The following is a 19323-nucleotide window of genomic DNA, read 5'->3' as shown; positions in this document are numbered from 1 at the left end:
AAGAACCACTGGAGCGTCCCAATTCCTTGGAGTTGTTCAAGGTCCTGTATTCAATGGTGTTGATCTGTTCAGACTTGATCTCATCAAGGAGGTAACTTCTGTTGGTACAAGTTCCCAGATATTCTTTCAAGAAGAATTCCTGTTGAAGGCTTTGCTACTATGTTTCATTTAGAACTTCACAAGGCTGTCAAGCACTACTTGGAAGCTTCTGTTAGGACTCAATCTGTCGTTGATCCTGCGTGGATTCGTGGTAGAGTGCTTCCTTCTCTTGCTGGTATTCAAAAGAAGGATCAGAAGAAGCAAGAAGCAAGCCTGAAAAGAAAGGCTGCAGAAGAAGCGGCTAGAGAAGATAAGAGGCAGAAGGTCACTTATGATCCTCTTAAAGTAGATTCGTTTCGAGCAATAAGAACTGGTAACTTCTCCAGGCAGGTATATCAACCACCTCCTTCTGAACCTCAAACTTCTACCCAACCGCCTCCTTCTGAACCACAAAACAACTTCACCATACCAAATCCACCTCCACCATCTCTTTCTACACCTATCTTAAACCCTACACCACTAAATATCCATCCCCCAACTCCTTATGATATGCCATCCTCATCAACCCCCATCATAAATATGCCATCCTCATCAACTCCCATCACAGATATTCCTTCCTCCTCAATCCTTCCCACATATATTCCATCCTCTTCAACCACTGCACCTCCACCTCCTCTATCCCATCCCCTAACTACCAGAAAATCCAACCCTTACTGCCTTCTCTACCCTGACTACAAATTCACCTTCAACCCACCTGAACCTGAACCCCATATCTACCTGGAGTTGTTTAGAAATGAAGTGGTCAGTAGGCTGGATCTTTTGAAGAATTCTTTCTTCAATACTCTTGATGATGTCTCTACAAGAAACATCTGGAGAAGCTTTCGCCAAGATTTTCAAGTGGGAGCAATGGGTGTTCAGAAGAGACTAGTGGCTGCTGCTCCTGGCTATGCTGGTTATCTTCTGGAGGTTGATAATGGTGTCTAGTATCACCCCATCAGAAACAGGAGAGCTCTTGAAGAGAAGCTGTTCACCGATGAACTTGAGGAAGCAAGAATTGCTGCAGCAATGGAAGCTAATCCTTGCAGAGATATTGTGGTCTGGAGACCTCAGTATCCTGTTCTGATTGGAGACTTCAAATCTCTGTTTGACTTTCTGAGGGAGAATCCTTCTGAGAAAGACCCCAGCTTGGTAATCCCAGAAGTTGCTGATCCTCCAGAAGTTGAAGGTCCTTCTGCCCCAAGGAATCTGGCTGCCATTCTTCAGGCTCTTGAAAATAGAGATTTTGAGGTGCCTGCTGCAGAATATGGAGATGCTTCTATGGAAGAAGCAGATGTTGTAGATCATCCTGCTGAAACTATTCCTGTTGAGGAAAATCAAGGTGATGATCTGATCAAGGAAGCTGCAGTTCAGAATGCTATCCCTCTGGACAGAAGTTGATCAGTGGTTTTCACACATATTTTTATCGTTGTTTTTAAGTATGTTTAAGTTTTGTTATTGAGTGTTTTATTTCTTTATTCGTCATTTTATGCTTTGGTTGTATGCTTTAATGTTTTCAGGTTCATATGGAGAAACCGGAGTAAATCAGTGCGAAACTCGGAAGTTTTGAAGGAATTTCAAAAACATGCTACAGGAGGCCTGACACGGGTGGCCGTGTTGCTCAACACGGGCCGTGTCAGGAAGAGCGCTAGGAGCAAAGTTTGAGAAGAGAGGAAAACAGTGGTGCAACACGGGTACCCGTGTTGCTCAACACGACCCGTGTTGCTAAGTCTGGGACCAAGTGTCAAAAATAAATATTCCAGGGGACCAACACGGGTGCCCGTGTTGCTCAACACGGCCCGTGTTGGGTTTGACGCTGATTTCAGTGAATTTTATGATTTTGTTCAGTGGTTTGCCTGCAAGGGTGTTTTTGGTATTTCCAACCAACTTAAGTGAGTCTGCACTATTTAGGAGAGCTTTCAAGATGAATTAGGGATCTTTTTGCCACACGAAGAATTGGAGGATTGAGAGAAGAAGCCTATGCAATTGGAGAAGAACGGAGAACTCTCATGAGCGGAAGCCATTGAAGATCAAAGTTCATCATCTCTATTGTAATGTCTTTATTTGATATCTTTGTAATTTCTTTGGATGATATGAGTAGCTAAACCCCCCAATGCTAGGGGGGTGTCCCTGATTAACATTTGTGATGATTTTGAATTCCGAATTTCAATAACATGTTTCTCTTTTACATTCAATTTAATGGTATAAGGTTTTTAATGCTTTCCTCGTCGGACCAACTGGATTGATTTATGACTGACAATTAGGATTGACCTCCATTGTTAGGGTTTTTATACCATTATATTATAGTAGATATCACCTAGGACTAGGGATACCCTATAGTAACCGGATTGTTCTTGATTATAATAATATTTGATTTGATCACTAATTTCGAAGGACTTTGGGATTAGGATTTCAATGTTCAAAAGTTTGCCCATTAAGGACTTAGGAGCAAATACCCTTAAGAACCGGTAATTGATAAGTTGAACTTTGTTAATGAAATAAGGGTTCAGAATTGTTACATGTTAATGCACACACCTACCCTGGCATGTTACTCATATTTGGCCAATTAAACCTTTTTAAGTTTATTTGCAATTTAATTTGTAATCACAAAAACCAAAACCACAAGGCTTTTTGTTTAATTGAAGTGCGACTAACTCTATAATCTCACGCAGTCCTTGAGATCGATACTCGGGGAATTTTCCCTTTATTACTACAGAGGCAAAATAGTACACTTGCTATTTTACCGATCAGAAGTTGTGAAGCTTCTTCTGATGAACCTTCTCGTCTCGCAAGGACTCTGCAAGTTATTCAGAAGAACCAGGCTGAGCTATCTTCTCGCATGGATGGGCAACGAACGATCAATGCTGAGTTCCGCACCTTCATGGAGAGGCAGACTGAGAGCAACAATGGGATTCATGACATGCTGGCCAAGATCATGTCCAAGCTAGGGTCATCTTAGTCCTTGAGTCTTAGATTGTTTTCTTTGTTTGCTGCATCTGCTTTCTATGCATCTTCCAATCTCTCTTGTACTTCTGATAATTTCTCCTTGCTATCAATGAAATTTATCTTTTCTTCTCTCATATTGTTTGTCTTGTTTTTCATCTGAATCTTTTCTGTTTTTTGATGTTATGACAAAAAGGGGGAGAAAAATGTGATAAATGATCTGATTTATTTTATCAGTTGCGGGGAGAAAGGCTCCACATTTCTAACAGAACTTGCAAGTTCTATGTCTTTGAGTGTTTTGCAGGAATTGAAGATCCTCTTTAAAGCTAAACATGAGAAGCAAAGACATGGGGAAAAGCAATTCTGTATAGAATCAAGCTCATGGAAATTGAAGCAAGCTGAGTGCTGTAAAGCTTCAAGATCAGAAGCAAGAAGGAAGAATGTTCTAATATTCTGATGATAGAATATGCTCTAACACATTCTTATTCCTTATATGTTCTGATGTATGTTTTTAGTTATAAAATATGCTCTGTAACATTCTGTTGTTTGCTCTGATACGTATTATATGTTCTGATACATATTTTATGTTCTGATTCATTCATGCTGACTTTTGTCGATTAGCTTGTTCTGTAACATTTCAGGATGTAGAGATGCTCTGATGATGCTCTGGTACATTCAACAATGTTCTGATACAATCTAGCATGCAATGATTCAAGAAGAAATTCAACCTCTGAAGTTGTCCTATGGAAGCAAGAATCAGAAGCTATGAGTGTTCTGAAGATCGAAGAAATTCAAGTTCTGAAGTTGTCCTATGGAAGCAAGAATCAGAAGCTGTGAAAGTTCTGAAGATCTAAGCATATGTGATCGTCTCAACTGAAATGGAAAATACTCAGGGAAGTCCTTTATTTATAAAATTCTTCCAGTATTTATTTCAGGGGGGGATTATTTATCTCAGGGGGAGACATATTCACACATTATGTTTATATGCTTATGTTATAGCTGTGTAATTGTCTTTAGCCGTCTGATATTCTGATCGCAAATTCATATCATTTATGTATGTTTTTGTCATCATCAAAAAGGGGGAGATTGTTAGAACAAGATTTGTTCTGATCAATATTCTTAGTTTTGATGATAACAAGCATATGAATTTTGTATGAGATAATGTGGTACTCTAATACTATGCAATTTCCATTTCAGGAATTATATAAAGAGTGCACAAAATCAGCGCAAGAAGCACTGACTCAGAAGGTTCAGCATGCAACATCAGAACATGGTCTGGCAAGACATCAGAAGATGGTCAAGAAGAATCAGAACATGGGTCTATGGAAGCATCAGAAGAACTTGAGATCAGAAGCAGAAGCACTGAAGTTCTCATGGTATCACGCTCAGAAGCACTTCAAGGTCAGAAGACAAGAAGATGCTCTGCACCAAGCTGTTTGACTCTAATGATATTCAAACGTTGTTCACACAAACATCAGATCAGAAGCAAGTACTAGCTGGCAGGCTACGCTGACTGACATAAGAAACGTTAGAAGCTATTAAAGGCAACGTCAGTAGACATAGCGAAAACAAGGCTCGAGGTAGTTGAAAAAAGAGTGAAACATTAAATGCAATGCTGTACGGATTACGCAAAGCATTAAATGCTCCCAACGACCATCTTCTCAAATGCATATATATTGAAGTTCTGATGAGAAGCTGTATAGAAGACTATGCAAAAACGCTGAAATGCTGTTCAACTCAAAAGCTCTCAAACTTCATCATCAAACTCACTACATTGCTGTTGTAATATCTTAGTGAGATTTAAGCTTAAACCTAAGAGAAAATCACAGTTGTGATAATAGCTTTATTAGAAGCATTGTAACTCTTAAAAGAATTTGTTTACATTAAGTTGTAAGAACTAGAGTGATCAGGTTGTTGATCAGTATACTCTAGAAAGTCTTAGAAGGTATCTAAGTAGATTGTTCCTAGAGTGATCAGGTTGTGATCAGTATACTCTAGAAGACTTAGCTGTTGGCTAAGTGGAAAACCATTGTAATCTCGTGTGATTAGTGGATTAAATCCTCAGGTGAGGTAAATCACTCCAAGGGGGTGGACTGGAGTAGTTTAGTTAACAACGAACCAGGATAAAAATCATTGTGCAAATTGTTTTTATCTTACAAGTTTTAAAGCTACACTTATTCAAACCCCCCCTTTTTAAGTGTTTTTCTATCCTTCACATGATTGATTTCAAATCACCTGAGGAACCTCATATAGCTGATGTTGTGCACAACCAGAAAGGTCGTAATCAATGCAACCAATCTGTTGGAGCAGTTCTGATCTCTACACCAGTTCCATAACAACGACGCAAGCCAGATGCACCTAAGCGTAAATTCACCAAAATCAACATGTCACTAGATCAGGCATTGCAACACCTGTTGAAGGCAGGAATGATTACTGTGAGGGATCCTCCTCAACACTTCAACACCTCCTCTGCTAAACACAATCCAAACGTGCGATGTGCCTACCATTCCAATAGTCCCGGGCACGATACCAATAAATGCTGGGCATTAAAGATCAAGATCCAAGACATGATCGATGCTGGTGAAAATAAGTTCAATCCTCCTAAGACCCCTATGGTGATCAATGCTCCCATGCCTAATCATGACAAGGTTGATTAATGTCAAGAAGGATGGACTATTGGCTCATTAGCTTTACTTTCATTTGCAATTTCTATCCTATTTGTTTAAACATTCGACTTATGATAGACATTATCTGTTTTAATAATCATCATCAGTGCATTGCATATGTTTGTCTTGAATAAATTATTTCGCTATCACTCATTTTAAATTGCGTCTTTACTTTGCATATGTTTTGTGATACTCGACTCTTGCTAAAGCTGTAAGCCTTTTGAGGGAGGATGACGAAAATGATACCGCAAACTCATACAGTATGCTTTTGAACAGACTGTGCTGACGATGTACAGGAATTTTTTCAATTCTTAAACAGTGGAGATATAAGGATGTTAATCCCTCGTCAACCCCCCTTTGAGCCTAAGAAGTAGAAGTTTCTTTCACGTGCAAATTGAAACCCTTTAATCATAACCTCGGGCAGGGTAGTTACTCAGTTAACTCAATTTTACTAGCCATTGTTAACATAAATAATGATGGGTCCCCGCAACCATTACGTCAGGCAGTCAATATCCACCAAAAAGAAAAAGATGTTAAGTCAAAACCTATGAAGGAGACTTATCAAAAATCAAAACATCCCGCTGACTGTAATCTCAAAATAAATAGTTCAGGCAAAAGTTAGGGATAATAAAGTCAAAAAACCAAAAGAGGTTGTTATAAATCCTCGACAAAAAAAAATATTACAAAAAAGGATGACTGTCTGTCCAAATAAACTCACAACGCCTTAACCATCATCAAATGTCTGTGGTATGACTTCAAGACCTGCTAGAACTTAAATGCAAAATTAACTTAGCATAGGATCGAAGAACATCATGAAGATTGGGATGGGTACAAATAAACTTTGAGCCATTATCCTTTGTTTCTTAAAACCGTGAACCAAACCACGTTACAACCCTTGAAAGTCCTAACTGAAGCATGGTTAGTTCGAAAGCATACTGTCACCAAAAAGGTATCCTGACTCCTTAAGGTTTACCAAAAATGCTGAGTTGATATTTCGTTTTTACAAACATCACGTTTTTATAAATATCACGCTTTTACATCTCCTGTTTTAATGTTTTTCAAAAAAAATCAAGATAGACATATGCATTGCATCTCATGAATTCATTATTAAACATATTCTGCTACATAATTTCAAATGTTAGCAACAGGAAGAATCTGCACAGGGTACGACTAATGATTCAAAGTCATCCCGACAGACGAAATCACTTCAGCAACAATATCTATTACACCTGACTCAATGAATACAAGGGGCATAACTTGATTTGTCCAATCAATCTGGGGCAATCAGGTCAAGATTCAAAGAATCTCTCAGGAGCATCGAACAGTCAGGGGCATCAACTTAAGCTTATGAGTACTAGGGGCATCCCCCATAGTATACATCTCAGAAAGCCCTCACAAGGAGAATCTCTCCAAGGTCCTACTAACTGGGGAAAAGCTATGCAAGGCCAGTTTGACACTTCTATCAATACTCATCGGTATGTTCCAATCGATACAAGTCCAGGAATGACAGTCACTATAACGACTGGGGGCAATGTTCAAGTCATCCATGCTTTCCCACAGTGCCGGTTTCACAAGGAAATATCCCCACAGAGTAACCTTCGACAAGATATCTTCAAATATTCTCTTCCCGACAGAGACTTTGTCCCCCAACGAAGTTTAAATCTTCAACACTGTCGGTCCTTTGATACTCTTATTTTCTCCAAAACATGGTTTATTCATCTCTCTTATCCCCAGTCAGGGTGCATCAAGGATCAATCATTCAAATGGCTCTCATCCCCAAGCAGAAATCATAAATCCCCAGCTGAGCATCTTCAAAACAAGATCAGACATCAAAATCACAATGACATAGAGATTTATTTTCTCAATCAAGAAAAATCACTAATATACTCCAGATAGCATAAACATATTCATACATTGCATACATTACTTCATAATAAACATACAAGTTTCTCATTTATTTTGAGAGACTCGTCATATAATACATGCATCATGACATTGCATAAAGACTAACTTTACCTTTTTCAGAATACAGGTACAAACAGATAAACAAAATCAACAATTCAAGATCTAAATCCATCAATACAAACGGTGGAGACGATCATTCTAAGATCTAAATTGGCTACCCCACAAGGTGCCGAGATGACCAACAATTCAAGATCTAAATCCATCAATACAAACGGTGGAGATGATCATTCTAAGATCTAAATTGGTTACCCCACAAGGTACTGAGACGATCGACATTACAAGATCTAAATTGGTTACCCCACAAGGTGCTGAGACGATCGACATTACATGATCTAAATTGGTTTCTCTACAAGGTGATGAGACAATCGATATTACAAGATCTAAATTGGTTACCCCACAAGGTGTTGAGACGATCGACATTCTGAGATCTAAATCAGTTACTATACACGGTATTGAGACAACCGACGATCCAAGATCTAAATCTATCCTCACAACGGTAGAGACGATCATTTTCTTAAGATCTAAATCAGTTACTACAAAAGGTACTGAGACGATCGACATTCAAATCAATCTAACAAGTTAGGTGGCATCTATAAAACCACTTCATATTTTCCGTTGATGGCATTTGTAAGCCCATCTCCAACAGACACTTCTCAACATACTAAGCTCAGATGTAGCCTAACGTACAGCCCACTCTGGTACTTCTCAATACAAAGGATCCAGTCTAGCGTACGACTCATCCTATGATACAACCTGACGTACGGTGTATTCTGACAACTATCAACATAGGGGACCTGGTCTAACGTACGACCTATCCTACAACCTAACATACGGCTTTCTAGACATCTATCGATGCAATCGGACCCAGTCTAACGTATTACTCGTCCTAAAGTACAGCCTAACGTACGACTTACTTATCCAGACATTTATCAATGTAAATTGGATCCGGTCTAACGCACGACCCATCCTATAGCCTAACGTACGACTCATTTTGTTACTTATCAATGCAAATTTGATCCGGTCTAACGTACGACCCATCCTTTAGCCTCACGTACGGTTTACTTTGACACTTATCAATACAGTGGATTCAGTCTAACGTACGACTCCCCCTAAGTATATCCTTCAGATACAGTCTAACGTACGACGTATTCTGACTCTCAAGCCTATCAAGCTGGATGGCATCTTCAAGCCCATCTCAGATAACTTTCTATCAATAGCTGGATGTCATCTGTAAGCCCATCTCCAAAAAGTCCCTGCACCATCAAGGGCAAATTTCTTGGTATTCTAGTGTTCTATCCTCTTCCACCTTCAGATTCCGACAGGCACACAAGCCAATCTACATCCTCAAGTGTAATAATATTGAATAGGGGCAGCTGTCATACCCCAAAATTTTCCCATCATATTTTAAAATATTTTTGGCTCAAGCACTGAGAAATGAGTCTGACTATCTCTCTCCTAAGCAACAAGCCTCCAACTAGGGTTTTGGTCTCTCTCCAAGTAAAATCAGGTTCTGACACCTTAAGTGGACTTTATAGCTTCTCATATGCCTCAAAGGATCCTCACACCAAGTTTCAAGCTCTGATTCATAAGATTGCTCAGTCAACAGTTCAAATGGTTAACAGTCGACTAGTTTGACCTGAAAAGTCAATTGTAGTCAACATACAGTCAAAACTCCTGATTTTTGGTCAGCATCAACATTGTGATGTCACATTCATCATTTGATCAAGAATTGATCATGATTTATCAAGGAAAGCTTCAAAATCACTAAATGTCAAAGTTTCTAATTTAGGGTTTTGAGCTAAAAGTCAACCCAACTTTGACTAGACATATCTCCTGCTTGGTTCATCAGAAATTCCCAACCAAAGCTCATTCTCAAGGAAATTTTATTCTCTAAAAATTTGATGTTGGGTCCAAGATCCTGAAATGCTTCCGCCTAAGAGATATAAGTCAAAACATTACAGTTCCTTCTAGGAGCTCGCAAAAAGCAGTTTTTTCTCTGAAGCCATATCATCAAGATAAAACCTCCAAATGAAAAATAGGTTCCAAAGTGGCTTGTAGAGGACATCTTGGACTTTCCAAAAAGTACTAGATCATCTCCATACCTTGAAAAATGAGGGAGATATGCCTTGTCAAAATTATTCAAATTTTGAGAAAATCCATGAAGCAAATAAGCACTAAACTTGAAACGTTTCCAAATGGGCCCATATTTTTATGACCCAAACTTGTTCCAAAGGGTACTTAGAGTCCATAAAACCTTTCCCACGCCCTTTTTGATTTTATTATATTTTTATTGAATTTTTATTCATTAAAAATGTAATTTAAGTCAAATAAATCAAGTAAATGATGGGAAAAATAAAAGATTGCATTTGGCTAATTTTTCAATCAAATCTTGAGCAAATATGATAGGAAAATATGATGATAGATATTGGAAAGAGATCATGACAAAAATAGAATGATTTGAATCAAAATTGGAGTCAAATCTTTTTCAATATTTTTCAAATCAATCAACCTATTTCTTTGGTCAATTGTTAGCCCTAAAATAATCCTTATATATAGAGGAATTCATTCAGGGGAAGAGGGGACGAAAAAGGGGGAGAGAAACTAGGGTTTTCAAGAGAGAAAATATTCAAGGATAGGGCAAAATTGTGGCAGCCTCTTTAATTACTTTCAAGGCTTTTCATTCGTTCCAATCCATTGTTGGGATACTAAAGAGTAAGTTTAAGTCAATGGTTAAGCTTCATAACATTTGGAATGCACGTATCACGTTCATCAAATTCATGTACAAACTAAGTTTTTTGTAATTAATGTTTTAGCATGCTTTAACGTAAACTAACCATTTGTTTGAGTTTGTGGATTGATTTAGAAGAGGTTTGAACCCTCGAACAAGGGCGTTAACGCATAGATTGTATATTGCCATGGCTAGGGCATAAGAGACCATGTCATTCGTTTTGGTACTTGCAAAGGGATTCACGAGAAACTAATGTCGTATTTGAACTCAGGGGGTAAATTTAAGTCGATCTGGGCACTCATGTTATTTTTCTAACGTTGTTTGGCTGCGTTTCGAATTTTGTAGGATAGGGAGGAAATTTCCGCAGGTAATTCCATGGAAGATTGCGCAAGATTTTTTGCAGGTATGGAGGTTGAAGGAGATGAATAGTGGGGTTGAAACTTGGAGCCCACGTGCCTCTCCCTCATTCGCTGGTAAAAGATGGATGATCCCTCTCTCCAATTGCTATTGGTTGGTCAACAACACTCAAACCTCTCTCCTTTCATGATAGGATCTACATAACGTCAGGGGCCCCACACGTTGACTGGTTTCCATTTATTTTCTTTTTTGTATTTAATATTTATTAACGAATCAATTAACAACTAACAACAGTAGCGCAGCTTGTCACAAATGTAATTTGGTAACCACAAGGACCTGGGTTCGATCCCAGCGTCCTGCAGTTTAATTTTACATTTTGCTTATTTGTGTCTATTGACAGATCCAGTATAGCTAGCCACCTCAAGTCTACGCTGGACCTTCGTTCTCCTCCATCAGATCTTCCCAATAAGAAGATCCAGCGCCCAGGAATATGCTTGCCCACGGTGCACCCTCGAAGCAGCAACATATAGGATCGGCGCCCCCTCAACTGGTTCTTTTTCTTTATTAGTTTTATTTTTTTCTATTTTTTCTTTTAATTAATTATTTTTAGAATTAACTTTTAATTAACTCATTAATCGATAACTACTAAGTTTAGCCATTTAGAATAACCTTAATTAATTTAGTTTAGGAATAATAACTTCTTATTTAGTTAATTAGGTTAATAATTAGTTTTAATTTTAATTTTTAGGTAATAATTAATTAGGTTAATAATTAGTTTTAATTTTAAATTTTAATTAATATTTAGGTTAGATAATTTAGGTTTTAATTTAATTAGTTAAATAATTAGTTTTTAGGGTAATAATTTATTTTAGGCTAATTAATTATTTTTAGGTTTTCAAACCCTGATTTTGTTTTTTAACAATTTTTCATCATGACCATTGATCACTGTTTCCGCCTAACCCTAAAAACATTAGGTAGGTGTTGCCCATTAACTGTAAGTTTAGGTTTTTACTCATTAATCTTTTAGCCACTAAAGTTTATTTATTAACCTTTTTATTTTTGCCTTATTATTTATAATTTTGTTTTATCCTTTTTTATTTTTTGCCTTATTGTTACTACCATTGATATTTTAAATTTAAATTATGTAACTGTGTGCCAGGGTGTATCGTCAATTTGGAAATCGCCTCCTTTACCTTGGTTAATCAAAGTCAATCTCTCAACCAACTCGACATCAATTTTCTGACCCGCTCTAATCTCATCAAGAATACTACTTGTCAACTTCAGCATACCCAATTTAACACTATTAGGAGTACCTTCACATACTAAACTCAAATCTCTGAATTGTTCAATTTAAATCCAATTCTCGCACCATTAGCATAGACATATGCAAGGACTTCCAACTAAATGCATCAGCAACAATGTTTGCCTTACCCGGATGGTAATTTAGCCCAAAATCATAATCTTTCAGGAATTCTAAACATCTTCTTTGCCTCATATTAAGTTATTTATGATCAAAGAGATACTTCAGACTCTTGTGATCACTAAACACTTTAAACCACGAACCATACAGATAATGTCTCCATAGTTTCAACACGAAAACCACCGCTGCCAACTCCAAATCGTGAAAAATTAGAATAGGAGCACTAGTCAACCTCCTCTTTAACTATTGGAATCCTTCTTCACACTTTGAATCCCAAATGCTTAACCCTTCCTAGTCAACTTAGTTAACGACAATGCTAACTTCGAAAAATCCTTCTATAGACTTTCTGTAGTAACCTGCAAGACCAAGAAAACTACGAATCTCAGAAATAGATTTCGAAGCTTCCCACTGAGATACCGCTTCTACCTTCATAGGATCTATGGCAATACCATGCTTGGAAATTACATGACCAAGGAAACTTACTTCGCTTAACCAGAACTTGCACTTCGACAACTTCGCATAAAGTTTCTTCTCTTTCAACAATTCCAACACAACTCTAAGATGTTCTACATGCTCTTCTTCTCTATTGGAATATATCAGGATATCGTCTATAAACACCACTACGAACTTATCGAGATAAGGATGAAATATCCTATTTATATACTCCATGAAAACACCAGGTGCATTTGTTACTCCAAATGGCATCACTGTATACTCGTAATGACCATACCTTGTCCTGAATGCAGTCTTCTGAATATCGTCCACTTTCAAACGAATTTGATGATACCCAGACCTCAAATCAATTTTACTGAATACACATGCGCCAACCATATGATCCATCAAATCATCAATCCTCGGCAACGGATATCGATTCTTGATAGTGACTTTATTCAGGTGTCTGTAGTCCACACACAACCTCATAGAGCCTTCTTTCTTCTTTACCAATAACACCGGCGTACCCCACAAAGAAACACTATGACGAATGAATTCTTTCTCCAGCAACTCTTCTAATTGGCTCTTCAATTCAGCCAACTCAGATGCCGACATACGATACGGCACCATCGACATACAACTAGTTCTAGGAATCAACTCAATAGCACATTCCACTTCTCTCTCAGGTGGCAACTCCCTATCATCTTCTAGAAAAACTTCCGGAAAGTCACATACTACCGGTAATTCACTGCTCACCGCCTTTCCTTTCACTTCCATTGATGCAAATAACATAAACACAACAGCCTCGTCTTTAACCGCCTCGTCCACCTGTCTAGCAGTCATCGCCAAGTCCTCAATACCGACAGTTTTAGGAAAAATAACCGTCTTCATAAAACAATTAATATTGTCCCGGTTAAATTCCAACCAGTTCATTCCCAGAATATCATCATGTTGTTCTAACGGAAGGCACACTAAGTCCATTCTGAGCTCCCTACCAAAAATATCAATCGGGCAATTCAAGCAAGCAAATGAAGCAGTAATTGAACCCGATGTAAGAGTGTCAATAACCATACTTCCATTTACATCAGATATTTCCAAATTTAATCTCTTAGCACAATCCAAAGAAATAAACGAATGAGTGGCTCTAGTATCAAAAATTGCAATTAAAGGTGTGCCATGGATAAAACATGTACCTTTAATCAATCGATCCTTAGGAGTAGTCTCAGTCCTAGACAAAGCAAATACTTTTCCACCAGCTTGATTCTTCTTCGGTTTCGTGCACTCTGGACTGATATGACTTTCTTTATCGCAGTTGAGGCAAGTAACGATCTTCATTCTACAATCGGAAGCGATATGACCCGCCTTACCAAACTTGAAGCACTTCTTCTCTCCACTCTTGCACTCATTCATGCGATGTCCAGATTCACCACACTTATAGCACCTAACAGGAGCACTAGAGTCTCCCACTAGGCCTTTTCCATTCACCAGCTTTTGGATTTCCTTTACCATATGGCTTACCTCGGTCCATAGGTTTCTTACCTCTCTTGTCAACCAACTCGCGAAAGTGAGATGACTTCAGCTTAATGTTATCCTCCTCAATGATCCTACTACAATCCACCAAATCAGCAAACCTACGAATCCTCTAATATCTAATACCTTGCTTGATCTCATCACGAAGGTCATTCTCAAATTTGATGCACTTCGAGAACTCACTAGCCTCATCACTGTTGTAGTGGGTGTAGTACATAGCCAATTCCACAAATTTAGAAGCATACTCCGGTACTGTCATATTACCTTGCTTCAGCTCCAAAAACTCAATCTCCTTTCTTCCCCGAACATCTTCAGGAAAGTATCTCCTCAGAAATTCTCTTTTGAATACAACCCAAGTAATTGCTACATCGTCAGCATCCAGTCCAGTTCGAGTAGCAACCCAGCAGTCATCAGCTTCCTCAGATAACATGTGAGTACCATACCTCACCTTCAGATTCACAGCGCAATCGATCACCTGAAAGATCCTCTCGATTTCCTTCAGCCACTTTTGAGAACCTTTAGGATCATGAGTGCCTTTGAACAATGGAGGATTGTTCCTCTGAGAATCTCCCAGTTGTCTGTTAGCACCAATTCTTGCTCCGTTGGGATTTCCTCCCAACACACCAACAATCATACCTAAAACCTTAGCACTTGCGTCGTCGTTTCTTCCACCTCTTCCAGCCATTGTTCTGTTAATTCACAAAACAATCTCCATTAGAACAAAGTATTGACAGTGATAACTCACACTAGTCATATACAAGGGATTAACTAATACTAAGACTCTGGTCACAATGACCAACCAGGCTCTGATACCACAATTGTAACACCCTTCTAAACCCCCGCGAAAATTAATAAAATATTTAGAGTAAACAAGAATTCAAGGATGTCACAATTCAAACTAAACGATACATCATATAGATTGTCATGCTTCACAATGATTAAAATACCAAATTCTAAAAGAGAAATGGTCTAAGGGCATAAGGTATAGTCAAGAAGACATAAATCTAATCCTAAAAATATTCACATAAAATATTAACAATTTATTTAGTGAAAATATTAAAAGAGAAATTATTTTTTGTATTTTTTAAAACATATAAAAAGACTTTGTATTTTATTTAATTTTAAATGATAAAATAATATATATTTTTGAGTTTTTAAATCATAATATTAATCTTTGGGCCAGGAGCGTATATTGATCTTTGGGCCCATTCAGAAGATAATATGTTAAATCCAATGCTGAATGGTTAAAAGAGAAAATAATTTGCAAAAGTGTAAAAGGGGTGGATTTAACCCACACCCTTAGGGACACGCACAGTGTAACACTCTTCTAAACCCCCGCGGCAGTTAATAAAATATTCAAAGTAAACATGAATTCAAGGATGTCACAATTCAAATTAAACGATACGTCATATAGATTGTCATGTTTCGCAAGGAACGAAATATCAATTTCAATAACTCATGTTCAACACACCGGAATTAAATTAAAACGGAATAGATAATCCTCACTGATGCATAAACCAATTAAAAACATAATCCAAACCAACAGAAATAAGAGTATAACAAACAACTCTAAACTAGTGTTCCCCAGAGTTATAAATCGGACCATGACACCGATGCTACAACTAGACGGACTAGCCTATAAGTTATCCTCACTAAGCCAAAGACGCTACTATTCAATCTGAAAAATGTCAACAGTAAAGGTGAGACATTTCACAATTAAACTATATTGTCAGTTCATAACGACAAAACATCATAAGCATATAATTCACCCAACTGCAATGTATTCAAATTTTCATAAATATTCACCAACAATACAAAATGAAATCAATCACATCACCGTGGAATAACACTGGAATTCTTCCAATCATGTTATAACAATATAAATGCAATGCACTGACACTATGCATGTGGTACCAATTATTCATGGGATTAACCCACATGACCGATCTAAACATCACCGAGATATGGCCCTGCCAGAACTAATGCCTCGCAATGAGAATTATGCCATCCACGATCCAAAATATCACCGGGATTCAGCCACCAAAAGATGATTATGAATGCATGCACACAATGTATAATTTCACCAAGATAATTAAATAGGAATTATAAATAAAAACGAGCCTCTGACTATTTCACCATTTTATCACATAAATTATTTAATTATCTTCACAATGCTCGAAACGGCACAAAAAACGGATACATGGTTCGAAAGTTACGAATAAAACAAGTATTTTTGAAAAACACAATAGCGGTAACCGGTTACCTCAAATAGAGTAACCGGTTACTGCCTGACGGAGTAACCAAAAATTCTATTCTTAACTGCGGTAACCGGTTACCTCAAACTGAGTAACTGGTTACTAACTCCCAGACAGCCCAAAAACGCAAAATGCAACAGAGGTAACCGGTTACCACACCTCAAGTAACCGGTTACTTCACAACGAATAGGCCTCCTTCGCCTACGTATTATCAGGTAGTCGGTTACCACCCTCAAGTAACCGGTTACCACGTACCTGCAACCTAAAAAATCACTTTTTGACAGCACTTTTCCATATCCAACTCAACCCACTAAAAGTCAACTGAACTTTGACCAGCCATAACTTTCACATGGTTCATCAGAAATTTCCCAAGCAAATCCTATTTTCAAGGAAATTGAATTCTCTACAACTTTGTCTCTCTAATGCCAAGAACAAAAATGCTTCATTTGGGAGATATGAGACCAAACATTACAGGTCCTTTTTGGAATTCAACCAAAAGCAGCTTTTTGTCAAAGCCAATATCATTAAGATAAAATCCCCAAATGCAAAAAAGGTTCCAAAGAGGCTTGTTGAGGACATCTTGGGCTTTCCAAAAAGTCCTTAAACACCTCCATACAATAAAAAATGAGAGAGATATGCTTGGTACAAGTCGGTTGATTTTTAAGAAAGTTGTGAAACCCTAATTGGCAAGATGCATACTTTTGAGTATTGGGCTTGAACTTTTGGTTTCCCCACGTGATTTTAAGCTTGAAGGAGGCCCATGGTCATATATTATCTATTTCATTATTTTATTTCATTTATATTTGGTTTATTCATTTAAATTCCAAAATAAAAAAAAATCATATTTAAATGAAATAACATTCTATGATTCAATCACAAAATATTTGATGAGCCTAAAGTCAATATCCAATGGCCATAGTACGTGAAAAAATCTTGGAATAGAATGAGACTAAAAAGGAAGGTTTATGTGCAAAAATTCAATCTAATTTCTTTATCATCAAAGTGCAATATTTGATTGGATTTTCTCCATACTTCTTAACCTAATTCCAACCCTTATATATACTATCATGCATTCAACATAAGGGTTAACGAAATTCTTGCCTCAAAAAGCCCTAGCAAATTCTCCAAAAAAATCAAAATTTTAGGGCAAACTTGCATTCTAGATTTCAGGACGAGTCAGAAGCAAACAAGCGTTCTATTCCACTTCTGAGGCATCCCAAGGTGAGTCTAGGTAATTTCTAAAGGTTGAACATACATGGAATGCATATATCATAATGTACAACTCCCTCCACACTTTTGATTTTCGTATTACATGTATTGTTATGTTTTAACGTGAGTTGAATGGACTAATATGTTCCTTTAGTCATTTAGAGCAGATCTGGATAATTACATGGGACCATGAACGCCCAAATCCTTAATTACCATTGCTAGGTCGTGATATTTCCGTAGCTTCGTATTTCAATTTACATATTGTTTCGGGCCAAAACAACGACACCAATCGATTCGCCACCCTCGAATTAGGGGGGGTGCCTTGTTTTCCATTTATGTGTGTTGTTTTACAGGTTTGGATGTTCACCCAATCGGAGAAGACGACCGAAATTAGCTCTGGCGTCTCTGACCTTTCTTGAGTCCGGCGAACCTGGCGTGGCAAGCTATGATTAGCTCATTTAAAAAATCAAAGACAATGTACTGCGCGTGCAAACACGTGATTGGTTGGTAAAAACGAATTCGTCCCGCACTCCATCTCTTATTGGCTGCAATGCATACCCAGGGGGCCCACGTTGACTTGTCTTTGAATTTTTTAGTTTTGTTATTTTTCTCATATATATTAATTACGAATGGGGATATTTTTTGAATGAACATGCAGCGTGAATGGCAAGAAGGGAAAGACTGCAAAATTCCAAACCTCGGTTCGAATCCTGTCCTGGACATTTCATTTTTAACAAAACTCTGCCTTCACATCCCAGGCGCGTGTCCTCACGTGTGCATAGAGCGCCAGTGCATCTCCACCGCAGGATTCCCATGTTATCTGATCCAAGGACCCAGAGTATGCATGCCCATGGTGTACCTCCAGAGGTGCAACACACGGGATCAACGTCCCATTCAGGTTCTTTTTCTTTTCTCTTTTTTTGGTTAGTTTGTTTTTTTTATCATTTAAATTGCCTTTTTTTGTTGTTTTAACCTTTTTTAATCTAATTAAATAATACTTAAATAATTTAGATAACCCTAGATTTAGGTTAATTAGTCTAATTATCTAAAAAATTAGGATCAATATTTAATTATTAATAAACTTAATTAAATTAATTTATATTTTAGTTTAATATAAATTTTGTTAGGTAAGTTAGAATTTAGGTTTTATTCCATCAATTAACCTCTTGTTTGTAGTTTTGATTTAGTGCAATTAGGCTTAGTAATTAGCTCTCCCATAAAAACCTTTTGGTAGGTGTTGCCCATTAACTGTAGGTTTCTCTCTTAGGCGAATGTAGTCAGTAGGTTTTTTAACCATTAGGGTTTTTTAGGCTAATAATTAATTTTGGGCAAAATTTTAATCATTAATTTTAGACTAATTATTTTAGGTTTATTTAAAATTAATCCTTAATGTTTATTTTTAGGTTTATTCTATTAACTTTTAATATTTAGGATTTATCACTACAAATGCTTCTAACCTTCAATTTTTTTCCCAACGCGCAAATTTCTTTTCTCATCTCAAAACTCTTGTGATTGTCGAATGCTTGTTTAATTTATTCCTTTATTTAATTATGCCATTTATTTAATTATTTACTTTCTTCCATTTAAATTCTAGAAGGTGTATAGGCCGTCCATTCGTTTTAAATGTAATAGTAATTCGGATTTACTTTTCCGCTCTTTATTTCCCGCATATTATAATTGCTTATATTTTCTGTTTATTAATTGTGTGGTTAGTAAAATAGGGAGTGACAAAACAATTATCTG

At 37.3% G+C, this 19323-nt stretch overlaps 1 protein-coding gene across 1 annotated transcript; it reads right to left on the bottom strand.

Moving 5' to 3' along the window:
• Window positions 1-14228: 14228 nt before the first annotated feature.
• LOC131642570 (uncharacterized) lies at window positions 14229-14801 on the bottom strand. The gene is made up of 2 exons (XM_058912806.1): window positions 14560-14801; window positions 14229-14454 (listed from the first exon to the last, which is right to left on the bottom strand). The coding sequence occupies exons 1-2, from the start codon at window positions 14799-14801 to the stop codon at window positions 14229-14231; spliced, it is 468 nt and encodes a 155-aa protein (XP_058768789.1).
• Between the last annotated feature and the right edge of the window lie 4522 nt (window positions 14802-19323).

This window comes from Vicia villosa, unplaced genomic scaffold, assembly GCF_029867415.1.
Source record: "Vicia villosa cultivar HV-30 ecotype Madison, WI unplaced genomic scaffold, Vvil1.0 ctg.005293F_1_1, whole genome shotgun sequence".
In the NCBI taxonomy this organism is placed as follows: Eukaryota; Viridiplantae; Streptophyta; class Magnoliopsida; order Fabales; family Fabaceae; genus Vicia; species Vicia villosa.
This window is presented reverse-complemented; position numbering and strand designations above follow the sequence as displayed.

Bases quoted from the DNA above. Each gene is read 5' to 3' on its own strand.
- LOC131642570 (XM_058912806.1), bottom strand. From the start codon at position 14,801: ATGGCTGGAAGAGGTGGAAGAAACGACGACGCAAGTGCTAAGGTTTTA. The intron at 14,455-14,559 runs GTATGGTACTCA...TGTATTCAAAAG, and splicing joins GCTGTGAATCTGAAGGTGAG to AGAATTTCTGAGGAGATACT.